General features: G+C 41.6%; 1 protein-coding gene across 2 annotated transcripts in view; it reads left to right on the top strand.

The window, feature by feature from the left end:
- Positions 1 to 23,357, top strand: part of ca16b (carbonic anhydrase XVI b) — a 158,675-nt gene that overhangs the window by 31,013 nt on the left and 104,305 nt on the right. For both annotated transcript variants that reach the window (XM_072452422.1, XM_072452421.1), the window contains exon 2: positions 6,727 to 6,825. In XM_072452422.1, the coding sequence (XP_072308523.1) occupies positions 6,727 to 6,825 (99 nt within the window). The remainder of the gene's footprint in view (positions 1 to 6,726; positions 6,826 to 23,357) is intronic.

Here is a 23,357-nt window from a genome sequence, read left to right as displayed (position 1 = left end):
AATGGCACATGCACGAAAGAAAGGCTTGCATGAGATTCAAAAGAGCGTTTAGATTTGATACATGTCAGTTATATATTTTGAATCTACAGTTTTAAAAGACACTTATTATGCAACATTTACTTTTTTGAGCATTTAATTGTGATATAAGATAAGATAAGATATTCCTTTATTGTCCCACATTATAAAATTATAACATTGTTCAACGTCCCTGGAGTTGTATCACGCTTCATTGTCTCTCGGGCTGCAGCTATCAATTATTTTCTTCGATTAATCGAGTAATCTGTAAATGTTTTGTACATGCCGTAAAAATGTAAAAGCAAATTAAATCATTTTTTAAAATAAACGTTATAGTTCACAGTAATAAACAAATAATAACAAATGGAGTTTGTACTTAAAATAACACATTTAATCTTGATTTCACATAAGTATGTCCCCAAACACTCTGCGATAAGTTGGCCACTGTCCAGGGTGTACCCTGCCAAAGGCCCAAAGTCGGTAGAAAATGAATGAATGAATGTCCCCAAAACGGCAACATTTCACTTCACCAGTCCAAACTGTTCTAATTCTAACTAATTAACTTGTCAGAATTAATTAATTTTGCGTTTATGTCACATAAATGAATATAAGACGTTTGTTTGTAAAACTTTATGTTGTGTGGGTGGGACCAGGGATCCCTGGGGTTCTGAGCGTTGGCTCCGTGTGCCGTTCACTTTAGCCTCCGTGTCGTCGCGGACTGACTTTCACGTCAGATTATTATAACATGGTCTCGTCCTCCTGCTGTTTCCATGGATGTATTTGCTGTTTCAAGGTGCAACAGAGGAGAGGGCGGTGTGTTTTAAACGCACGAGTGTGACTGGGAAGCAGAGTTGTTGTGTGGGGGAGCGCGGGGGGCCGTGAGTGGTGCGGGGGGTCCGCGGTGGCGGGGCGAAGACGCGGGGGCTGGGATGGGCAGCACGGAGCTTGTTGCTGTGGTTAAAACACGCCGCTCTCTCTGTTGTGCTTTAGACGCTGCAGGTCCGAGAGGAAAAGGCTCCCTGTGAAACTTAGTCGTTCCGTGTGCTCCGCACACCACATGTTTTTAATTAAATATGTAAATTAAACAAATCATCTAGGCAATACAATAATAATTTAAGCTTTTTTTCTAATAAAAAAGCTTTTTGCGAATAACTCTTATTTACTCGAATAATTGTTGCAGCCCTATTTGTCTCCCACTCCAGGTGTCGAGCTCTGAGACCTTTTGTTGTTGTTGTTAAGTCCACAAATCATCAGCAGACTCCTTCTGAGTATTGCAAATCACAATGAGCCAAATGTCAATTCCTGGCATAGGAAATGCCACAGCGATATGAAGTCATTTTGGATTTTGTAAACTATTTTCTTTTAGTTCTAAAACATGAGATGCCAAAGTAAATGTATTCAAGGGCATGTTTAACTTTGACTCTCAACTATTTCAACATTATTTTCTTGAAAGCAATTAGTTTATTCGCTTGGGCATTTGGTGAGGCTGAAACGAAACTTGGTCTTTGTAACTTTAGTCTTACAGGCAAGTGCTTAACTCCTACAATAGTTAGGGCCTTAGATCCTTTTCTTACTCAACTACAAAAACAACTTGGAGACTTTGTAAGAAAGTAAGCTGGAGCAATTTGCTTTGCATAAAACATAGGTGACGAGACAAATGGCTCTTAAACTTCTCTTGCAAAGTTCAGTGTATGTTTCTCTCTGAGCCAATGTAACGGAGACATTCTGTAATTTCATTTGTAAGGAATAGCAAACAGAAGCATTTTAAGTTCCAAGCTCAACATTTTCGTGTTAGGTTCTATATTGATTGAAAATGAATAGTTAATGACAAAATGTATTAACATGCCATATGGCTGGACAATAAATAAAAACATTTTGTAATATTGGAAATAACTATCACTAAAGCTGGTCGATTTGACCTTTGTTTTTCTTTTTTGTTACAGGCTATATTTCAATTGTGATTTTCCAGTCTTAATTTCACCTTGTTTTAATCTTGCTTTAATAATTGTTATCAATTTCAATAAATTAAGGCATGCACATTATTTGTGTTTACTTGAAATATTGCTGTAATATCATAATCAGAATGGCAAATGCAGTTATTAATTTCTTTTCAGCCCTACTATAACCATATGTATTTAAAGAAGCCGTACCAGATTTCCAAACCTTGAAAGGAGGATGTTTGTGTTTAAATTGCTGGTGTTCACGTGCATGAATCTTTTGGCCTCTAGCACAGCTTTAGAACAGCTCTTTTTCTTTGAAGTGAAACGAGGATCAGCTTTCGTCCCAACATAGTGACTCACGCTTTATTTTTTCTTAGAGAACATTTTTTCAAATTGGATGAAGACCACATGTAGCACGTAGTTCTGCTTTTACGATACACTTTTTGGGGGGGACAGAATCTACTCATTTATTAGAAAAGGTTGTGCCAAGCAGCTCTCAGCAAAGACTTCATTAAATTCTAACACCCATTTTTCTTGTGAGAATATGTTAATGGGAAATGTGTGAACTTTTATGTATTTTTCTCTGTTGCACAAACGCATATATATATATATATATATATATATATATATATAAGCATTAGAGTGCCAACAATGCGCTGTTCCCACCTCCCCCCATACATCTCCGCTGTGCGCTCCAACTCCTTGCACTGGAGAAAGAGAATTGATTGATTTTCGAGGCGTAAAGTGTTTTAGTAGTTTTTGGGTGCGTGATTCCATGCTGTGCCAAGCTGCAGAAACCACAGCGCACTAATGTACCGACAGCTGCGAGGAGTCGGTACCCAGTTGTTATTTCAGGGCAGCGTGAACAAAACAGAATCTCGAATCAAAAACAGTGTTGCGGGAGGTGAGGGTTTTTTTTTTTTTATATTGAGGTTTTGGCACACGAGCCACTCGCTGCTGTTTGCATTTCTTCTGTTCATTTGTTTGTAGTCACTGGTTCTGGAAACACGGAGCCAATATTATCTGATGCAAGTTTGACACACATTGGGGTTTGACTGTTCAGCTCGTACCCGCTCTGCAAATTAACATTAAAAGCAATGATCTGTTTTGCTGTTTTAACTTTGAGACTGAATCTTTTTTCACTAGAAAGGCCAAATAAGTATCCTGATAACGATAGTCTGACAATATTATGTCGGTTCAATAGTTATTAGAGGTTTATTTATCAGAAAAATTTAAATGTCTGTAAAATTAATATCTCCTTATACTGTTATTCAAAAGTTTACAATGTCACTTCTTTCAAAACATTTTTATTCGGCCCATTTTTTGTTGTTGCTATTCACGACATTATAAAAAAAATTATATTGATTTCCCACCTCCATATATATCTTCTATATTTATTTTTTATATAAGTTTAAACTGAATTAACAGTCCTAAAATTATTACCTGGATTAGTAGTAAAAAATTAGGGGAAAAGTTTCTAAAGTTAAACTTCATCCACTGTATTGGGCACATTTTACAACTCCAGTTGTGAATAGTTTTTACATTTAAATATACATTACTCCCCCAATAAAAACATGTTTCTAGAACGTCAACATTTTGTAGTTTTTGGCACACAATACGCTTGGTTTCTTCTCCGATCGACCGGTTCATTTGTGTTGTCTCTAGCAGCAGAAAGTTACTATAGTTGATGCATACTAATTGAGTTTTTTTAATGGCACACATGGTTGGTTTGACTGTTTTCTTGTACTGGATTGAAGCTTGACGATTTCCCTGGCTGGTACATGCAGAGATTTGAATTATAAATGTCAGCCTACATGTGCTCCAGGGACAGTGCTTGCGGCAAATCTGCACCTCCAGCATTCACCATATTTCTCCTGAAAGATTATTTTTTTGTATTTGAAGTATAAAGAGACGTGTGCCTTTGCCTCAGGGGCCGCACCGTATTGTCTCAGCAGAAGCTTGCGGGATGTGCAGTGGGCAATAGTTGCATTAAGAAGCGCAATTTTAGCTAAAGCTGTGTTCTGTGGAGGTGTATGCTGATGTTAAACCCTTTTTGTGCTGTTCGTCTTTTAAACGGCAATAAACGCCTTCACAAAATGCATGTTTATTCATCTCCAACAAACAAGATGATGTCAAAAATAATATTCATATTTAGGTTTAATGGTGTCAAAGCTGTTGGCGACCGCCTTCCCGCGCGACCGCCTTCCCGCCCGACCGCCTTCCCGCCCGTCCATGTTTTCTGCTGCGTTTTGCGGCATACCAAACGAAGCTCAGTAATTCACCGTTGATGATTGCGTAGTTTGCGATTCAAATAGTAGTTTGTTCTGACAAATTGCAAGATTGTGCTGAACGCAGACCTGAGCAGGGAGAAAGAGAGAGAGCCTCAGTGACCCGTGACTTTTCATTGATGTTCAGGGGGTCAAAAATACCCGAGTTGTGGCAGAAAGAATAAAGTCTAAAGAATAAAGCCAAAAGAATAAAGCCAAAAGAATAAATCTAAAGAATAAAGTCTAAAGAATAAAGTCTAAAGAATAAAGTCTAAAGAATAAAGTCTAAAGAATAAAGTCAAAAGAATAAAGTCAAAAGAATAAAGTCAAAAGAATAAAGTCAAAAGAATAAAGTCAAAAGAATAAAGTCAAAAGAATAAAGTCAAAAGAATAAAGTCAAAAGAATAAAGTCAAAAGAATAAAGTCAAAAGAATAAAGCCTAAAGAATAATAATTTTAATGCGGCACGAGAGGAAATGTTCCTTCAAAATAAAAGCGGAAGAGGAAGTGAAGGCATTCATTGTGCCTCTGCTGGTCAATTGTGAAAATACACAATATCTGTAATGCACTTTTTTCACATAATGGGTAGGGGGCGCTATAGAGTACATTTGTTACATGGGTATTTATTTCCAATCAGTTCATAAAAACGCATTAGTGAGTGAAATATGAGCTCCGTAGATCAATTCCATTAGGCGTGACTTGTCCTTGAAAATTAAGCCTCTTTTGAGGGCGTGTTACGCAGAGACCGTAAAGAATATCAACATTCTTTTGAATATTTATTAAATTTCAATGTCTTTAGATGCATAAAGTGTTGTTTTGAGCTTGATCGGACAAGAAACCTACGAAGTATGATTTTGGAGAAAAAAAAAGTCAAGCGTGGCGGGTGCCACTTTGATTCGACATGGCTGACTTCCTGTTTATCATAGAGCGATGCTGCCAGGTATGTTTTACTCGTCAAAGGTCAGAGGTCAAAAGTAGCTCTATCACTGTCCCAAGTTTCATGTGCCGAGGCCAAAGATTGAGAGTTTCATGTTTTTTCTTTTCTGAACTAGTCGGCACTGTTGCAACGGGCGTTCTCGCAACCTCCATTTTATTGGAGTTCGGGCCGAGCCGATCGCGTCTATGTGTGACATTCATTAATGTTCAGGGGTCAAAAATGCCCGAGTTGTGGAAAAATGTTACCATGCAAAACTATAATAAGAATAATAAGAAACCATGGCAAGAACAATATCTCGATCCATTCCATTCTGAAAGGCTCGAGCCAAATATTGAAAGTACTTTATGCTACCGACAATGCACAAATGTACAGTGCATGAGCTGCAAAAAATGTGTCAATAATGAGTTACTAAGTTAGATTTTCAAACCTCTACAGCTTAAATCTGATCATTCCACTAATAATACAAAAAAAAAATTGCCACTAATGCAATGGAATGATGATGATACAAAAAGTATTGTTCCAACTTTCATATATCGAACGTTAAGTCGATCACATCCGATGTAAAATAAAGGTGCACTAGGCGACCAGGCTAAGATACAGGTCAGATCTGTGGAAAGACAAGCCCGCTCACTGCAGGAATATGTTTTTTAGGAAATGGAAACAGAAACATTTGTAATTGATTAAATGCAAGACATGAACATTTCCATAATTTTGGTACCACCACCAGAGAAGTCAGCTTTTTTATGATATATTTTCTTGGAGATCTTCACCAGGGGCAAAACAACACACAAATAAGACATTGTTTAGGCCTGCCTGGAAAATGATACTAATATTTTCCATTTAGCCACATGGCCATGTCCAATATTTTTTCCAAATCTCAGTTTTTCATATTGCTTTACTTTGCCAAAACGGCATTCATATCCAAGTTTCACCCACGAGCACATGACAGACAGATTTTTATATTTTTCTGTTTATTTCATTACTTTTGGCTTGTTCACAGAGATACTTGCCAGTCAGGGCATGTACATTTGTTTTTTGCTACTGACCAGCTGCTGCTTCTGCAAAAAAAACTTGACTGATGGTAACTGTAGTGTGAAGAGAAGCCAGCACAAAGACTTTCTCTCAGTTTTGAGCTGATCCCTGTAGGCGCTATCATTACCGCCCATTTCTTCCATCATATGTGTCAGATAACAAGTCTACTCCGGAGCTATGGCCTCTAGACTGCAGGATACAAACAATAGCAGCCCGCCTCCACCACCGACGGATAGGCAAACTGTGTGACAAATAACTGAGGTGCAGCAAAGGACAAAAGTTAATCATGGAGAATTATAGGGCTTAAAGGCACCGCTGTGAGCTACTGCCAAAAGTGCTGTTTGGGAGCGCCCAGTCACAAAGTGAAGGTTTAGTTGAACAAGTGTAGCCGATTTTGTGTTGCAGATGAAGCAGCACGATGTGAAACTACAAGTCAGTTTTACAGATTCGAGCATGTGAATGTTTTACTGTTAACAGCTCTGCCCTCGTCTGCTCCCCCTCTGAGCGGCTTGTAACTGTCTATCTGCCGTCCACAGTTGCATCAGGAGGCCAGGCGAGCCGTGCAGCAGATGAACATCATGAACACGTGTGGAGGGAGAGGAGATCAACAAGCGACCCCTACTGGTCCTATTCAGGTGAGTCTTCATGCATGAACAAAGTAAAAGACAGTTGTGTGTACAGTTGTGTGTGCAGTTGTGTGTACAGTTGTGGGTGCAGTTGTGTGTATAGTTGTGTGTATAGTTGTGTGTACAGTTGTGTGTACAGTTGTGGTACATGCCCTCCCTCAGATGTAGATTAATTTGCGTCAGTGCATATATGCCAAAGAGTTGCTTCTGTTGCTATGTGCCCATTATTCACATTTGCACATCAAAAGTACTATCCAATTATCTAGTAATTCAAACAAATTGGCACCTTTCTGTGTAAGTGGTGGAAGTACCAAGCTCTGCATCCAATGCTAGAAAGCCTGCCAATTTTGACATTTTGAAATCAAGTCCTACTCAATATTCAACAGTTCTCACACATCACATGTTTCCCAGATTATGCAGATCTAATTAATAAAACTTTGAACACATGAGTTTTTACTAAATATTTGTCCTCTTTTACAGTAAAATAAATAGTTTGACTAAAACTATTGAGGTATATTGTATTTTTGGGACTTGACAATCTCCCTACGATGTTGAGGATTCTGAGTGGTCATGTGAAACACTGTTTACAGAGTGATGAAATATTAGTATTGAACAAACTATATCTTTAGAAGGGTCAAATGCCCTCAAAAGGGGGTCTATAAACGGGAAACTAAAACCTGCCATTTATTCCAATGTTATTCCCATAATTGTATCACTTAAAATGATGTGGTTGCAGTACAGTAAGTCCTGGTAACTGAACGTTTCCTTCTGCAGAGTACAGTGTGGACAGTAAGTGCCAATTTCGGGACATTTGTGGCCGGCCTTTATCCCTGTGTAAACATAAAGTGTCACTTAAACAAAACAAACCGTTGTTCTCAGTAAGTATCATAAACACCAGGAGGCATATAAATCCTCCTACACAGCCCACCTCCAGAAACAAATAAAGATCCAATAACCGTGTCAACATGCGGCTCTCGCACTATAAACCAGCCTAAACGCCTCTCTTCTGCATACTTCTGCATTCGTATTAACATAAGGTATTAGCAGCGGAGCAGACGTGCCTGTGAAAACATAGCCAGAGTTGTTGTTTAAATTGCCTCTTCCATTATTGATAATATACATGCTTTTTATGCCAACTAAGTGCTCCGGGCTTGGCTCCTCCTGTAATTCCTCCACCGCCATCGTGCACCTCGACAAATTGGACAGATGGATAGTGCTGGCAGACCAAAGTTAACGTGCAGATGCAAGCGCTAATGGATGATTCATTATGTGCACTTTTATGCTTGTAAATACGCTCCCAGTTCCCTGAGTTTTGCCTATGTGTAATTGAGCTGTAAACTTTGAGTGTGGAGTGTTTTCCCCCAAAAAGTGACAAATTGATGTGGAAATTTGGTGCAGAATTTCTGGCATCACGAACAGGAAAGCCAGCACTCTCAAGCACTTGAAAGTTGGTTATAGCTGTAATGGGGGAGGAAGGGCATTTTATCTAACATTAAAATATGCAGTTCATATATCAATGTTGGCTGAGATAAATGGGAGAGAAGCACATTTTGTTGAGTATGCAAACAGTAATCATTATTTTAATTGTGTGTTTGTTTACCACCTACTCGTCAGTAATACATCCATTGCTATTTCACGATTCAGAGGCTCATGATTATTATTACGAAAATATGCACGGATGCTTCTCACTCATTTTTTATCTTAATATAGCAGCAATAACTGTTTTTTAAAAAAAAATGATGCATCGCTTCTATACATTTGATGTGTGCCAAGATTATTCGGTTATCGATGATCGTGATTATTCAGGTCACAATGTAATCGAAAGTATGAAAAATAATAATAATGAGAATTTTAGGCAGCAACAAAGAGTAATTTCTGTTAAAAATATGCGCCAAAGCACATTTTCATTTGGCTGTTTAGATTATATTGTAAAGCTTGCAAAGAAATATAATTCTTGCATTAGACTTCTGTAATTTTGACAATGTTATACTTATAATTATCCAAGCGTGGTGTCACAAAACAGCTATAGATCAGTTCTTATTAAAACTAAATTCAACAAAATGTAAAAACCAAAACAAATTTATGCTGTATGTTGTTTTTATGCAGTGGACCTTCTACTAGTGCTTTACGATTAACCGTAATAGATGGAAGCAATTAGCAAATCGCAAGCGCTGCTATTTTTGAAAAACCACAAATTTCATTCACAAACGACAGAACATCATGTTTTATTCTGCATAAAAACTGTACCGAAATACTTACTTTGTCAGTTCATATTTCAGTCTCTCCGTCAATCCTCTTTGCCGCGTTTGAAATCCGAACGCTGAACAGAATCATATTATTAAAACATAAATCACAAATCTAATCTTGCCAGAACAATTGCAATTAGATATTTTTCTCCCAAATCTCGCAGCCCTAGCTTCTACATTATTTTGCCCTAAAGCTGAGATATATATAAAATAGCAATAACGATACAGTCATCTGTCTTTATTCCACCTAATTCACCTTCATAACTTTACCCTATAAGATGTTATTCATCAAAATAAGCATAAATGCGACCTTGTTTTCCTCACAGCCCTCCCTCTCTATGTTGCCATTAGCCATCATATAAATATGGTCATTTCTCCATTATTTGACAAGTGGCTGTTTCTGCAGGCAGTGTGGTGACAGCTCAAATGTTATTTCTGGTGCCGCTGCTTTACATTCGGTCCCTCAGAGGAGCGCGAGTGGCCGCCGCGTGCTCCACTGGGAAATGGGGGTTATGTGCTCTGAGCCGGGGCACCTCACTGGGCGCACTGGAGAGGGGCGGGAGGGGCGCACCGTGATATTTACAGGTTAGAGGTCCGAAAACTGCACAGAGCAAATAACCAGCCCCTCCACACCTCCGCCAGAGAATGAATTCTGTGTAGCCTTTGTAGCTCTGGGCGGAACGTGCACAAAACATGTCAAATAGTACATTTTGTTTTCGAGTAGAGCCGGCTTCTTATTACTTTATAGCATTTTATCTTTGATGATAATTAGCTTCCAGACAGCACAAATAATGTATAAAGCAATTAATAAACTACTACCTAAAGATTTTCACAAATGGGAAATATTTATGATCTAAGGGGACTTTACCTTTTCAAAATGGTCCGTGTCCCAACAACTAGGAAAATATTTAGTGTTTCTATTTGTGGGGTTGGAATTATGGAACTATAATTATGAATGAAAATCTCAAACAATGTCCAAATATGAAACGATTTAAACAAAAGTACAAATAAATTATGTATGCAGACGGAACTTAAGTTTTTGTGGTGCCACATTATTATGCACTCACTCACAACACCTCAGGGATGCAGTACCTTATTTTATAAATTGAAGCTTAATCGAGTATGTAAATAGAGTAAGCAGTAAATTATTTTGTATATTGATGCTTAACAGACCAAAGGGATTTACCAGCACCGGTAAATCAGAATCAAGTATGGCTGAGTGGGATGGGGTGAATAAGTGTTTGCTTCTTTTAACAATTGTTTATTTGAACTACTAATGTTCTTGATTGAAATAAAGAATAAGTTGCCCCTAAATATATTGGTTGTTTTTGGGGGGGAGAAATGTAATAGAAAAATACAATTATTCAAAATATCCAAATCTTCTGGGGGAAAAACAAAACTGTTACTTTGGCATATTCAAAAACAAAACAGAAATTTGCCGCATCATTTTTCAAAAATAATGTTTTAGGTTTTTTTTCTGCACTGGTGGATAATTTTACACTCCAATCACTTTGTGCAATACTTACCAAGACATTTGAGGTGTGCATTTCTGATGGATACAAATATATGATCTAAACTATTAGGGGTGCAAGATTAATCTCTATTAAATTAAAATTGAATCGGCTACAATTTTTGTACCACTATTTCCCCCACAAACAAAGTAGATATCCTGCATTATTCTGCATAAAAACGGCTAGCTATGTAATTTAGATTTGTACAAACAAACATGTTACATACATACTTTCAATTCATATTTCAGTCTCTTTGTCAATTCTCCTTGATGTGATTGAAATGTGAAAATTTAGCAAAATCTGATCATCAAAACACAAATTATAAATCTAATCGCAATGGCAATTCTTGGAGGGATTCGTGTTCAGCTCTACTAACTATCTTTTGTAATGTAAATTATAAATTGATATACAGTTTACAGAGATTAATTTTAGTCAATATCACCCACCCCTCTCATTATGTTTTAGTTTTTGGTTGCACGTTGTCTTTAGTCGAGGATTCAAAATGGGCTGCTGACACTATTCACGCTTGATTGCTTATTTTTAATGTCTTCAAGGTGTGGTTTGATCGAATGTGAAATTTTCTCCCCTTTTCTCAAGGTCTGTAATTGTCCAGATTTGAAATCGCAAGCCGCCTCTTGATCAATAGTGTAAATCAACAAGGGCTTGACAATGGTAAATTTTTTTAAATCTCCTTTGCAATTATTGTTGTTGTGTTGCTTTTAATGGCGGTTGGCAGCCAACTGAAAAGGTGCATTTACCGCCCCCTACTGTAGTTGTACATCTTCAAAGTATGTGTTTTAAGCTATACTGTATAAAAGAAAAGGGAGAAGGATTGAGAAAGAAAAGGGAGCTAGCGAGAGAATTTGTAATTATTCAGCATAGTATATAACAGATTTATTTTCTTCTCGTTTGCCATTTTCAATTTTTGTGTTTTGAGGAGGTGAAAAACAGGCAAACAAAAACTAGTTGAACTGCAGCACTTGGGTAGTTCCTGGTCAGCGCCGGTTAGTGTCAAGTGCTCGAAGAAAGGAACAGTTCTGATATGAAATGGTGCTGCTTGTGGGAGGCTGGTCCATGCGGTCTGATCCAAAGACATGTTACAGTAGGTTAACATGCTGGAGATGTGTGTGTTTGTTCTTTAATTCATATATTCTGTTTTTTTATCAAGTTCAGAAGCATGATATTCTTGAATTGGCTCAGCAAATGTTTAAAATGTGAACTGACAGGAATAGCAAATGCGGCTGTAATTTTTCTTGATCTATTTTTGATTTTTTTCCAAAATAAAACAAAAACAAATAGAACATAAATGGAGAACGAAACATCAGTCAAAAAATAAACATCAACTAAACCTTGATCGTCGGGGGTTTTGCGTCATCCATTCACTGTGTCCATGGCAGGAGATTTTAGATCCAAGTACATAGTTCCAAAATTGAGTGGAGTGGCAATGTCAAAAACTGTCTGCCGTCCTCAATATCGGTCCTAAACGTGTGAACAACAGGACAATCCCTAAACACATGCTAATGCCACATCCTCTCCAACAGTCTGCATTTCCCTGTGAGTCAACAAAGTCATTTTTTAGACGAAGCAAACCCCAGCCTCCTTTTTCTTTTGATGACTGTAGTTTATCAAAAGTAGTTTATGTAGTTTAAGTTGTGAATCAGATACAGTTTTTTCCCCCCTTGCCATTTAGATCTTGAGATTTCTTTATTCCACTCATCAAACAGCCGGTTGGGAATGGAATTGGAAGAGTCTGGAACAGGTAGAGAAATCTGGGCAAAACATTCATTTTCTATAGTTTCAATCCTTTGACTCAGACTTGATTGACTTGTAATTGCGTCAAATAACTCTGATTTCATGTATAACTCCTAAAAAATGATTAAATCTGCAATCTGTGACAAATGAATATATCTTTTTAATGACGATCTTATGACGATCCATCAGAAAAATGCTCAAATGTGCGTGTAAATGGTTTTGAGGTTGAAGTATTGCACAGAGTGAATGGATTGTAAAATGAATCCTAAAAGGGCAGAAATGTCACTTCATCCTTATTTGAAAGATTACGCTGCAAGTTTCTGTGCGTTTAAAAAATAATAATAATACTCTAATACGCTATTTTTTAATTAGTTACTAACAATGTAGATGCTATTCTTATTCTGCAAGAACATTGAGCTTCTACAGTATTTTCATTTATTTAATCTTGATGTCACTGTTTTTGGAGTTGTTCAGCGAGACTTTGACCTGGAGTGCACCGATCCACTGTGCAGTCAGAAATCGACAGTTTCTTCAGGTTCAGCGCAGGTATTAAGGATTAGGTTTGGCATTAAGATGTAATGGTTCAGATGAAATAAGACTTGTGGGGTGGAAGTTTTTATAGAAGCCGACACTTGTGTAAAAGTGATAGAATCTTGAGATATTTTTTTTGCTGAAGTTTGATGTGGTGCAGAGCGGGCGAAGATTGGATTTGGTTCTGAAATGGTTTTAAGACTGCAAAAGGGCGCCGACCCCCGCCAGTCAAAGCAGCTGGCAGTTTGTTGTGATGAAAAGACGTGCATTGAAGGAACACAGAAATGTCTAGATTCAGAAGGTAATTAGTGGCCAGGACTGTGACTGGGAGACAGACAAGCGTGCCTCGGCAGCTAAATGGTTATTAAGGTTTTACTGTGCGCGAGTGCCTTTTACATAAAATCGGTAGGTGGTCGACATGCAGCATCCAGCAGATAATGCAAAGCAGTGCCTCGCCTGTCATTCATGCCACTTATTCATTTTCTGCTTGATCCTGTTTGTGGATGACTGTGAATATTGATATTGTTTTATTGATATTGGTGTTGATGAATTTCTTTTTTAAATAAATTAAAATAATATGTAATATAATGGGAATTTGGGCAAAATGAAGTTGAATAGGCCGATATTTGACAACAATATTTTTTGCAGTCTCTGTGTGCTCATGTGACATTATTGTAGAAAAAGACTCACATCCAACAACATATTAAAACTGTGTGTTTGGTCCTTAGCTTGAATCCATGTGAAAACACAAAAATAAGAATCCGCACAGCAGTTGGAACTCCACATTTTTACTCACACCACATTTGACGTGTTGTGTGTGTGTGTGTTTTTAACTCTTGTGACATTCCCAGTTTGTCTTCAGTGCACCAGATTTGTCTTTTTAAACGGACCCATGAGTAAAAATGGAGATAGTCATGTTTATATCACAGATAAATATATTCTGTATATTACTGTATTTTCGCAAAAGTGAAAAGTTGATTTGTGAAATGTGTTGTATTAAGTATATATTATATAATTTATTACTTTGAGTGATACAGAAACCTTCAAAACGCTGCCCAATCTAAACTATGAGCTGGATTCTACATTGCAAAAATATCACTTTTAGGGTGACACTGTTTACACCCCACTGGAACTTTTACGGTTTAAGATTCAATTGAAGCGATGGATGTTACCGTTGTACGACGCACAGGCTAACCACTCTGCACCTGTGTCGTCCCATCAATGACTCAGCTGTTTAATATTCATTTTCTCCTTGATCTTATGTTAAATCGGGGTTCTCTTATCAGTCCCGGACATATCGCCTTTCTGTGTGCTTTGGATATAAACTTCCATGTCGAAAGCTGCACCCTGAAATTTGATTAAAAGTTATTTAAGGCACCCCGAGCGAGTGTGTGCAAAGAGACATTCTTCCTAAGAGGGATGATATCGCACTCGCCATACGACTCCCACAGCAGCAGACCTATGCATCATTTTTCTCCTTTTTATATCTCCATAGATGTGCACGTCCTTTCCATACTGCTGTGCTCTAAGCTGCGGCACATATATACATTTTTGATAGTTGTTGATTTATTATTCAAGTTTAATTACAGCCCAGCAGTTGGCATTGCAATTACATTACTCATGATCTCACGGAACAGTATGTAGAGTGATGTGGGGGGAAACAAAGAAATCATTGCACTAAGTATAAAAATGTGTTCCACAGTATCCACCATGAGCACTTGCAACTTGATGAAAGAATAACGCTTTGGCTGATCTTTTTTATATAACGACGTGATGGCAAAAAGGAAAAAATATAATCATAATATAGTTGTGAAAGAGTGGGATTTGTTTGGTTCCATTTTCATAAATGCTTTAAATAGATGCACAGCTTGTCAAGAAGATCTGGATGAAGCCCTTCTGACAAGCCGCTGAAGCCGAAGAGCAGGGCTGAGATTGTGTGCGACTCGTGAATTACATATCATATTCCCTCTTTGCCGTCATCATTAGCAATCTTTCCACTCATGTCCTGCATAATGAAGTGAACCAAGTGTCATTTTTAATCAATTGCTATGTTGCTCTAACTTAATTGATCCTTTGGAGGATGTGAGACATAAGTAAAAAAGCACAAAGGATTGATTGTTTTTGTGCTTTTTTGGATTTCTGTAAAACCCATTTTTGTGACAGAAGTGAACGACTAAAAATGACTTGAATCGAAATGCTCTGCCAAATGAGCTACAAATGTCAGGTGTATGAAATGTAGCAGAGGTAGTTGTTAGTTTTAGACCCTGGAGTTATTTAAAGACATGGACCCTGGATGAGAGTTTGGGGTTGTCTTCCAATGTGTCTCTTAAAATAGTTAGTTGGATTTGACATGTTAAAGCGTATGATTCATACAAGTGGAAATTGGCTGGGTGCTTGTGAAGGCAGTGCACTTTGTCTCTGGTGGTTTGACACCCCCTAAAGGCTGCAAGGAGAATGGTGCCATGTTGTCATGGCGCCCGACAGAAGGAGCTGACTCCTGGAGGTAATGAATCGAGAGGAGGATTGGTCCCGCTAGACCTCTGCACACGAGAAGCACTTGACTTTAAAGTAAAACTCCCTGAATATACGGCCGTACATGAGGAGAGGGGGGAGAGTAAAGGATGGGGGAGTGCTGCAGCGGGAGCCAGGGACCTGCACCTCCGGGAGACTCTGGGCGACGTCAGTCTGCTCCATTATTTCCTACAAGGATTATCAGCTTCACTTTGACAAGAACACTAGAGACATGGCCAGGCTTTCATTAACCTAATCCAATTCATCGCAAATTGACTTCTGTTTCAGGCAAGGGTAGTGTTTTTGCATATCTTGGTTATGTTTGGAGTCTTAAAATATGTCAATAGATGTTCAAATTTTCAAAAAATATCCACAATTTGGTGACAGTTTTGTTCAAGAGGTAGTTAGTTCCAGTTACCAATGACGTTTCACATGGCATGCTTTGTCTTTGGATAATGCATCACCTGCCTAGCGTAAATGTCACTGGCGTTTATGGCTAAAAATCCAAACAGGCTCCTGTGCTGTCGGTGGCAGGCCTCAGTCTAAAGGAACCTGCTCACAGTCGGTTTCATTAAAGCTGCCCCTTTGTTACATTATAGCTTGCCCCCGTCTTTCGCTGTCATCCCACCAGCCTCAAAGAGCCTTAGGCACCACTTTGTTTTCAGCTGGGGTTGTTTTGTTCGGTTTGTAAAGAAGAATCACCTTTTTTGAGATTTTGAGAAAACATACCTCATTTTACACACAATAGATATAGATATGTTATATTTAATACCATACGCAACTTAACTATAAATACAAAACTCCTTGAACGCATTGGCCCTGCACTGCTGTTAGACAAAGTAAAACTAAAATGCACTCACTTCATTTATACATACCATATTTATGGACATTGGTTATATAGTATATTTTCAAAGTTCATGAAAACATTGCTGTTCAGCAAGTACAGTAGGTAGCAAAGTTACGGTATTACTGGTAACAATAAAACATTTCTACAGTCTCAATACTGGGCTGCGTATCAGGATTTTGTGGGAACTAGGTCACAATTTAAATTTGATTACATTCATGTACACTACGTATTTTTATTTTGTCTTTAAGTGATGAATAAAGTAATCTGCTTGTTCAGAAAGATCGCACTTTGGGAGGCTGACCAGTATTGGAAGTGGGTGGGGAGAAGTGTCATTAAACAGAGAAACACTGAATCACATTCTAATATCATAAAGATAGCATTTTGTTACATGAAAGAGATCGTAATTTGATTTCTGGCACCATATCGCCCAACCGAAGCATTTACAAATAACAAACAATGACAAATAATATTTGAAAATTGTACGCAAACAATGTACCACTTAACTTTTTCCAATAACATAATTTACGTCTTCTACAATGGAATAGATTAAATGGATGACAAAATTGATTTCTTCATATTGAAAAATGTCTGCTGCATTTTCAAATTAGATCCACTTTGGCTGTATTTTTCTCACTTTATACAGGCTTCTGTGTGTGATTAGTTGTCTTTGTTCAGATCCATCTGTCTGACTTGATTGTTCTTTGTCACCATCTTCAAGGTGAGAGAAGCTTAACACCACATTGTCTGTATCTCCGCTGCGCTGTCGATTGCTCCACCAACCTGTAGACGTACCTGCGCTCCCATCTCCACACAAAATGATAGGTGCTTGAACACTAATTATTAAAAATGAATTTTCCTGGAGCTGGAGCCGACTCATTATTCATTGCGGTTATTGCTAGCCGTTCGGATGGGCTTCTCGTGTGCCAGAATTGGTCCATTTGTCTCTGTCAGGGGCGGGCCCTTGACAGATGTGCCAATATGGCAGCTGAAGTTTTGTGTTGGGGGAGAGGCATCTTAATTCTCCATGATGTATCGTGCTGGCAGCAACCAATTTAGCAAAATTGAGCTCCAAATCATCTCACGTCCCACTGCCTCTGACAATCTTTTTCCTTTCTCTAAACGAGGTAAATATATTAAGGGCCAAAATAAATTAGGGATCCCAGTGTCCTCGGCTAATACTGTATGAGAGACTATCGGTGTGAGTCCATTGTTTGTTATTGTCACATTAGTATGTCCAAGGAATAGCTCTGGCAAAGAGGGGGGGGAAAACGTCTATTTATCCTGAAATTGGCTCAGGCTAACTCTCGTTCCAGGCTGGTGTCTGTTGAATTCTTTTACAACACTGTTTTATGAGCTCACAGACCATTCTACTGATTATTGGATTCTTTTATGACGGTAATAAATACTTTACCTTTTTAGTTTAAGGTGGATCTGCTTAAGGTCTCTTATTCGGATATATGGTTATTTGGGCAACAGACGTTCTTGCCATGTCAAAGTAATGCAGTTGACCTTATTGCAACAAACATTTTGCTTGCCTGGAAAGCCTGCTACTTTCTGTTCAAATACAGGCAAAGCAAATCATTTCTCGAATAAACTTGCATCCAAGACATTTCCTCTTAAATATCTCCAGATAATTCAAGTTTTTATACTGACAGATAATGCATTTTCCAAACCGTTTAATCGGCTTGTCAGTTGCGACTTCAAAGACTTGTATAAAAAGGAAAAGCGTCTTGACTGTCCATTCTCTCGTCATCTTCCCTGAATTTTACTGTTGGTTTATCGTGTCAGTCTTCATTTACAGCAGAATTCTCACCATGATGAACAGAGTGTCTAGCACAAGTTCTTTTGTTGACTCCACACGGCATATAGTATGTAGCCTGCTGGTGGCTAGGTGCTAATAGAAGTGGACATGTTTCGCCCGCTGGAACTGCAATATCCAGGAAGTGTCCTATTGCCAACCCACAAGATCCTCCTCTTCTTCTTTCCCCTAATGTGGTTATGCTGATGAGCTGGAGTGAAGCAAAGCTAGCAGCTCAGCAAATTTTTAAATTCATAATCATCACTTTGTAATGAGTACACAGCCGCCAGAGGTGAGGCGTTAACTCTAGGGGGGCAAGGCTTTAATAGCAGCGTAATGGGCCCGATGTTGAATGGATGCTTTGCCTACATTATACAACAATGTTTGACTGATGAGGGAGTTCCGACAACGTTAGTGATGTTGATGTAAAACTGCGCCCGGTGATGTGAGTAGCCTCTGTACAGAAATTATAGACCGTCTTTCCCTGTGCATCACTAGATCACTCACTGACATTTCCCGACTTGTTAAATCGCTGTTTTCGTTGTCTTTTTTCAATTTTTGTTTACAGTGCCACCATCTCTATATTACAGAATTACACCACTAACTATTGATTTCTGTCTGGATTCTAAATTATAAGGACACTTGCTGTGTAAACATGTGCCCATTGTTGTCCCTGCTTAGCTTGCAAGAACAGCAGCAACACGGAAGAGTAATGGCTGGAGGAAGTGAAGGGAGTGTGCTAGCATATACTGTAGCTGGAGGCGTTTTTCTCTTGTCCTGAATAACCTGTCTGCAGTGCAAAGCTTAAGAACCCATATTTTGGTGGCAGTAACTTGATCAACACTGACATTTTATTCTACCTTAGTACATTTGTCACGCTGTACATTCTTTCCAAATTTCAGCACAAATATATAGCATTATTAGGCCCGAGCGCCACAAGCTGGCGAGAGGCCTATTAATCTCGTAAGCCCGTGCGAAGCACGGCTGCGAAAGTGCGCACGAAATCGAGCGCGAAGCGCTCGCCCACTTCCAAACACTCACTAACGCACTCCTTCACTCACGCACGCCCCGTGCATACTAATTTGTAGTAGGAAAATGGAACATTACCGTTGTAAACGGGCGAAGCCCGTGCAAAAGTACACACTAAACGAGCACTTTACATTGGGATGATGACCCCTATATAAAGCACTCATTTGCCCTAAGTAGCTCACGAATACGTTCCCCATCTCTTGCATGTTCCGTGCATATAAGCATGTAATGCAAAAATTGAACATTATTACTGTATAGAAGGCCAAAAACACAAAGTGGGCGGAGCCCACTCAAAATTAACGAAAGTACCCGTCAGTGACCAGGGACCCACACCGCGCTTTCCGAAAATGTATAGTTTATGATATTTGAAAAATGGGAAACATTGTTTTCGCATCGGAATATTATTCTTTCTTCTTTCTACTTTCTTTCTTTCTTCTCGGGACCAACCCCCCCTATTTTTCACCCAGTGAACATTGACGAAAAGTCACAAACATTTGCACACCTCTAAAAATCGTGCCTCTCTACATTCTGGCTATTTCCCTTTTCTAAAATAAACCGAACCTTGAACCGACACCTTAACGTGGTGGAGGGGTTTGAGTGCCCGAATGATCCCGGGAGCTATGTTATCGGGGGCTTCAAGCCCCTGGTATGGTCTCCCAAGGCAAACAGGTCCTAGGTGACGGGTCAGACAAAGATCGGTTCAGAAGCCCCCTATGATGACAACACAAACAAGGCAGTTTACGTTGCCCGGATCGGCGTCACTGGGGCCCCATCCTGGAGCCAGGCCTGGGATGGGTGCTCCATGGCGAGCGCCGGGTGGCCGGATCTTACCCCACGGGGCCCGGCCGGGCACAGCCCGAAAGAGCGACGTGGGGCCGCCCTCCCGTGGGCCCACCACCCGCAGGAGGATCCATTAGGGGCCGGTGCAGAGAGATCTGGGCGGCAGTCGACGGCAGGGGCCTCGGCGACCAGATCTCCAGACACAAAGACTAACTCTGGGGACATGGAATGTCACCTCGCTGGGGGGGAAAGAGCCTGAGCTTGTGCGGGAGGTTGAGCGATAACGACTAGATATAGTCGGCCTCACCTCCACGCACAGTTTGGGCTCTGGAACCCATCTCCTCGAGAGGGGCTGGACGCTCCACTTCTCTGGTGTTGCCCGCGGGGAGAGGCGGCGGGCTGGTGTGGGCTTGCTGATAGCCCCTCAGCTCAGCCACCACGTGTTGGAGTTTACCCCGGTGAACGAGAGGGTCGCGTCCCTCCGCCTTCGGGTGGGGGACAGGGAACAGCAGTGCAGAGTACCCGGCCTTCTTGGAGTCCTTGGGAGGGGTACTGGACAGTGCACCGACCGGGGACTCCGTTGTTCTACTGGGGGACTTCAACGCCCACGTGGGCAATGACAGTGACACCTGGAGAGGGGTGATCGGGAAGAACGGCTTCCCCGATCTGAACCCGAGCGGTGTTCAGTTATTGGGCTTCTGTGCTAGCCACGGATTGTCCATAACGAACACCATGTTCAAGCACAAGGGTGTCCATCAGTGCACATGGCACCAGGACACCCTAGGCCGGAGGTCAATGATCGACTTTGTTGTCGTGTCCTCTTACCTCCGGCCGCGTGTCTTGGACACTCGGGTGAAGAGAGGGGCAGAGTTGTCAACCGATCACCACCTGGTGGTGAGTTGGATCCGCTGGCGGAGGAGGAAGCCGGACAGACTTGGCAGACCCAAGCGCATTGTGAGGGTCTGTTGGGAACGTCTAGTGGAGCCCTCTGTCAGTAGGGTATTCAACTCGCACCTCCGGGAGAGCTTCTCCCATGTCCCGGGGGAGGCTGGGGACATTGAGTCCGAGTGGACCATGTTCTCCGCCTCCATTGTTGATGCGGCTGCTCGGAGCTGTGGTCGCAAGGCCTCCGGTGCCTGTCGTGGCGGCAACCCTCGAACCCGGTGGTGGACACCGGAAGTAAGGGATGCCGTCAGACTGAAGAAGGAGGCCTATCAGGCCACTCTGGCTTGTAGGTCTCCGGAGGTCATCGACGGGTATCGGCAGGCCAAGCGAGCCGCGGCTCGTGCTGTCGCAGAGGCAAAAACCCGGGCCTGGGAGGAGTTCGGGGAGGCCATGGAGGAGGACTATCGGTCGGCACCAAAGAAATTCTGGCAAACCGTCCGGCGCCTCAGGAGGGGGAAGCAATGTCTCACCAACACCGTTTACGGTTCGGGTGGAGGCCTGCTGACCTCGACTGGGGATGTGGTCGGATGGTGAAAGGAATACTTTGAGGATCTCCTTAATCCCTCAGTCACGTCTTCCGAAGAGCAAGTAGAGAACGGGGACTCAGAGGCTGGCTCATCCATCACCCAAGCTGAAGTCACTGAGGTTGTTCGCAAACTCCTCGGTGGCAGGGCTCCGGGGGTGGATGAGATCCGCCCTGAGTACCTAAAGTATCTGGATAATGTAGGACTGTCTTGGTTGACACGTCTCTGCAACATCGCGTGGCGTTCAGGGACCGTGCCTCTGGACTGGCAGACCGGGGTGGTGGTCCCTCTGTTCAAGAAGGGGGGAGGGTGTGAGACTACAGAGGGATCACAATCCTCAGCCTCCCGGGTAAGGTCTATTCCAAGGTACTGGAGAGGAGAATCCGACCGATAGTCGAACCTTGGATTCAGGAGGAGCAGAGTGGTTTTCGTCCCGGTCGTGGAACACTGGACCAGCTCTATACCCTCCATCGGGTGCTCGAGGGTTCATGGGAGTTTGCCCAACCAGTCCACATGTGCTTTGTGGATCTGGAGAAGGCTTCCGACCGTGTCCCTCGGGGTGTCCTTTGGGGGGGTGCTCCGGGAGTACGGGGTCCGGGGCCCTTTGCTCAGGGCTGTCCGGTCCCTGTATGACCGGAGCAGGAGCTGTGTTCGCATTGCCGGCAGTAAGTCAGACCTGTTCCCAGTGCATGTTGGACTCCGCCAGGGCTGCCCTTTGTCACCGGTTCTGTTCATAATTTTTATGGACCGAATTTCTAGGCGCAGTCAGGGGTCGGAGGGTGTCCGGTTTGGGGACCATAGGATTCCATCTCTGCTGTTTGCAGACGATGTTGTCCTGATGGCTCCATCAAATCCGGACCTGCAACATGCACTGGGACGGTTTGCAGCCGAGTGTGAAGCGGCTGGGATGAGAATCAGCACCTCCAAATCCGAGGCCATGGTTCTCGACCGGAAAAAGGTGGCTTGCCCTCTCCAGGTGGGTGGGGTGTCCTTGCCCAAAGTGGAGGAGTTCAAGTATCTCGGGGTCTTGTTCACGAGTGAGGGAAGGATGGAGCGTGAGATCGACAGGCGGATCGGTGCAGCGGCTGCAGTGATGCAGTCGCTGCATCGGACCGTTGTGGTGAAGAGGGAACTGAGCCGAAAGGCAAAGCTCTCTATTTACCGGTCGGTCTACGTTCCTACCCTCACCTATGGTCATGAGCTTTGGGTAGTGACCGAAAGAACAAGATCGCGGATACAAGCGGTCGAAATGAGTTTCCTCCGCCGTGTGGCTGGGCGCTCCCTTAGAGATAAGGTGAGGAGCTCGGCCACACGGGGGGAGCTCGGAGTAGAGCCGCTGCTCCTCCACGTCGAGAGGAGCCAGCTGAGGTGGCTCGGGCATCTGTGCCGGATGCCTCCTGGGCGCCTCCCTTGGGAGGTGTTTCAGGCATGTCCCACCGGGAAGAGGCCCCGGGGAAGACCCAGTACACGCTGGAGAGACTGTCTCTCGGCTGGCCTGGGAACGCCTCGGGATCCCCCCGGAGGAGTTAGAGGAAGTGTCTGGGGAGGAGGAGGTCTGGGAGTCCCTGCTCAGACTGCTGCCCCCGCGACCCGGCCCCGGATAAAGCGGCAGAAGATGGATGGATGGATGGATAAAATAAAAAAAATTGGCGCAAATGTACCAAAAATGCATTGAGATAGGAAATGACCCAAAAAAAAATCTGATCGTAGAATCATGAAATTTGGCGCAGAGGTAGATGGTGACAAGAGAAGTAAAAAATATTATCACGGCAACGCCGTCTACCCAACCAAATGTCGGCCATATTGGTTCAAAAATGGCTAAGCATGACTCGGGAGTTTTTCCAAACGTCGTACTTTTACGAACTCGTCCCAGGGCGTTGGCTCTAAAAAGCTGAAATTTGGTGAAAATGGTACTGAGGAGTGGGACATCAAAAGTTATTCAAATTACATTGATACCTGTCACGGTCTCTGTGCGGCGAAGCCGCAAACTTTATCTAGAATTTCAGAAATCTCCTGCCGTTTGCGCAGATAAAATCCGAATTGCGTCAAATTACAATCAGTTGTTAT

This window comes from Eucyclogobius newberryi, unplaced genomic scaffold (genome assembly GCF_026437365.1).
Source record: "Eucyclogobius newberryi isolate DKJ021-1_F unplaced genomic scaffold, fEucNew1.0.hap1 SCAF_19, whole genome shotgun sequence".
Taxonomy (NCBI): Eukaryota; Metazoa; Chordata; class Actinopteri; order Gobiiformes; family Gobiidae; genus Eucyclogobius; species Eucyclogobius newberryi.
Note: the sequence above shows the minus strand (reverse complement) of the source record. Positions and strands in the feature narration are given on the sequence as shown.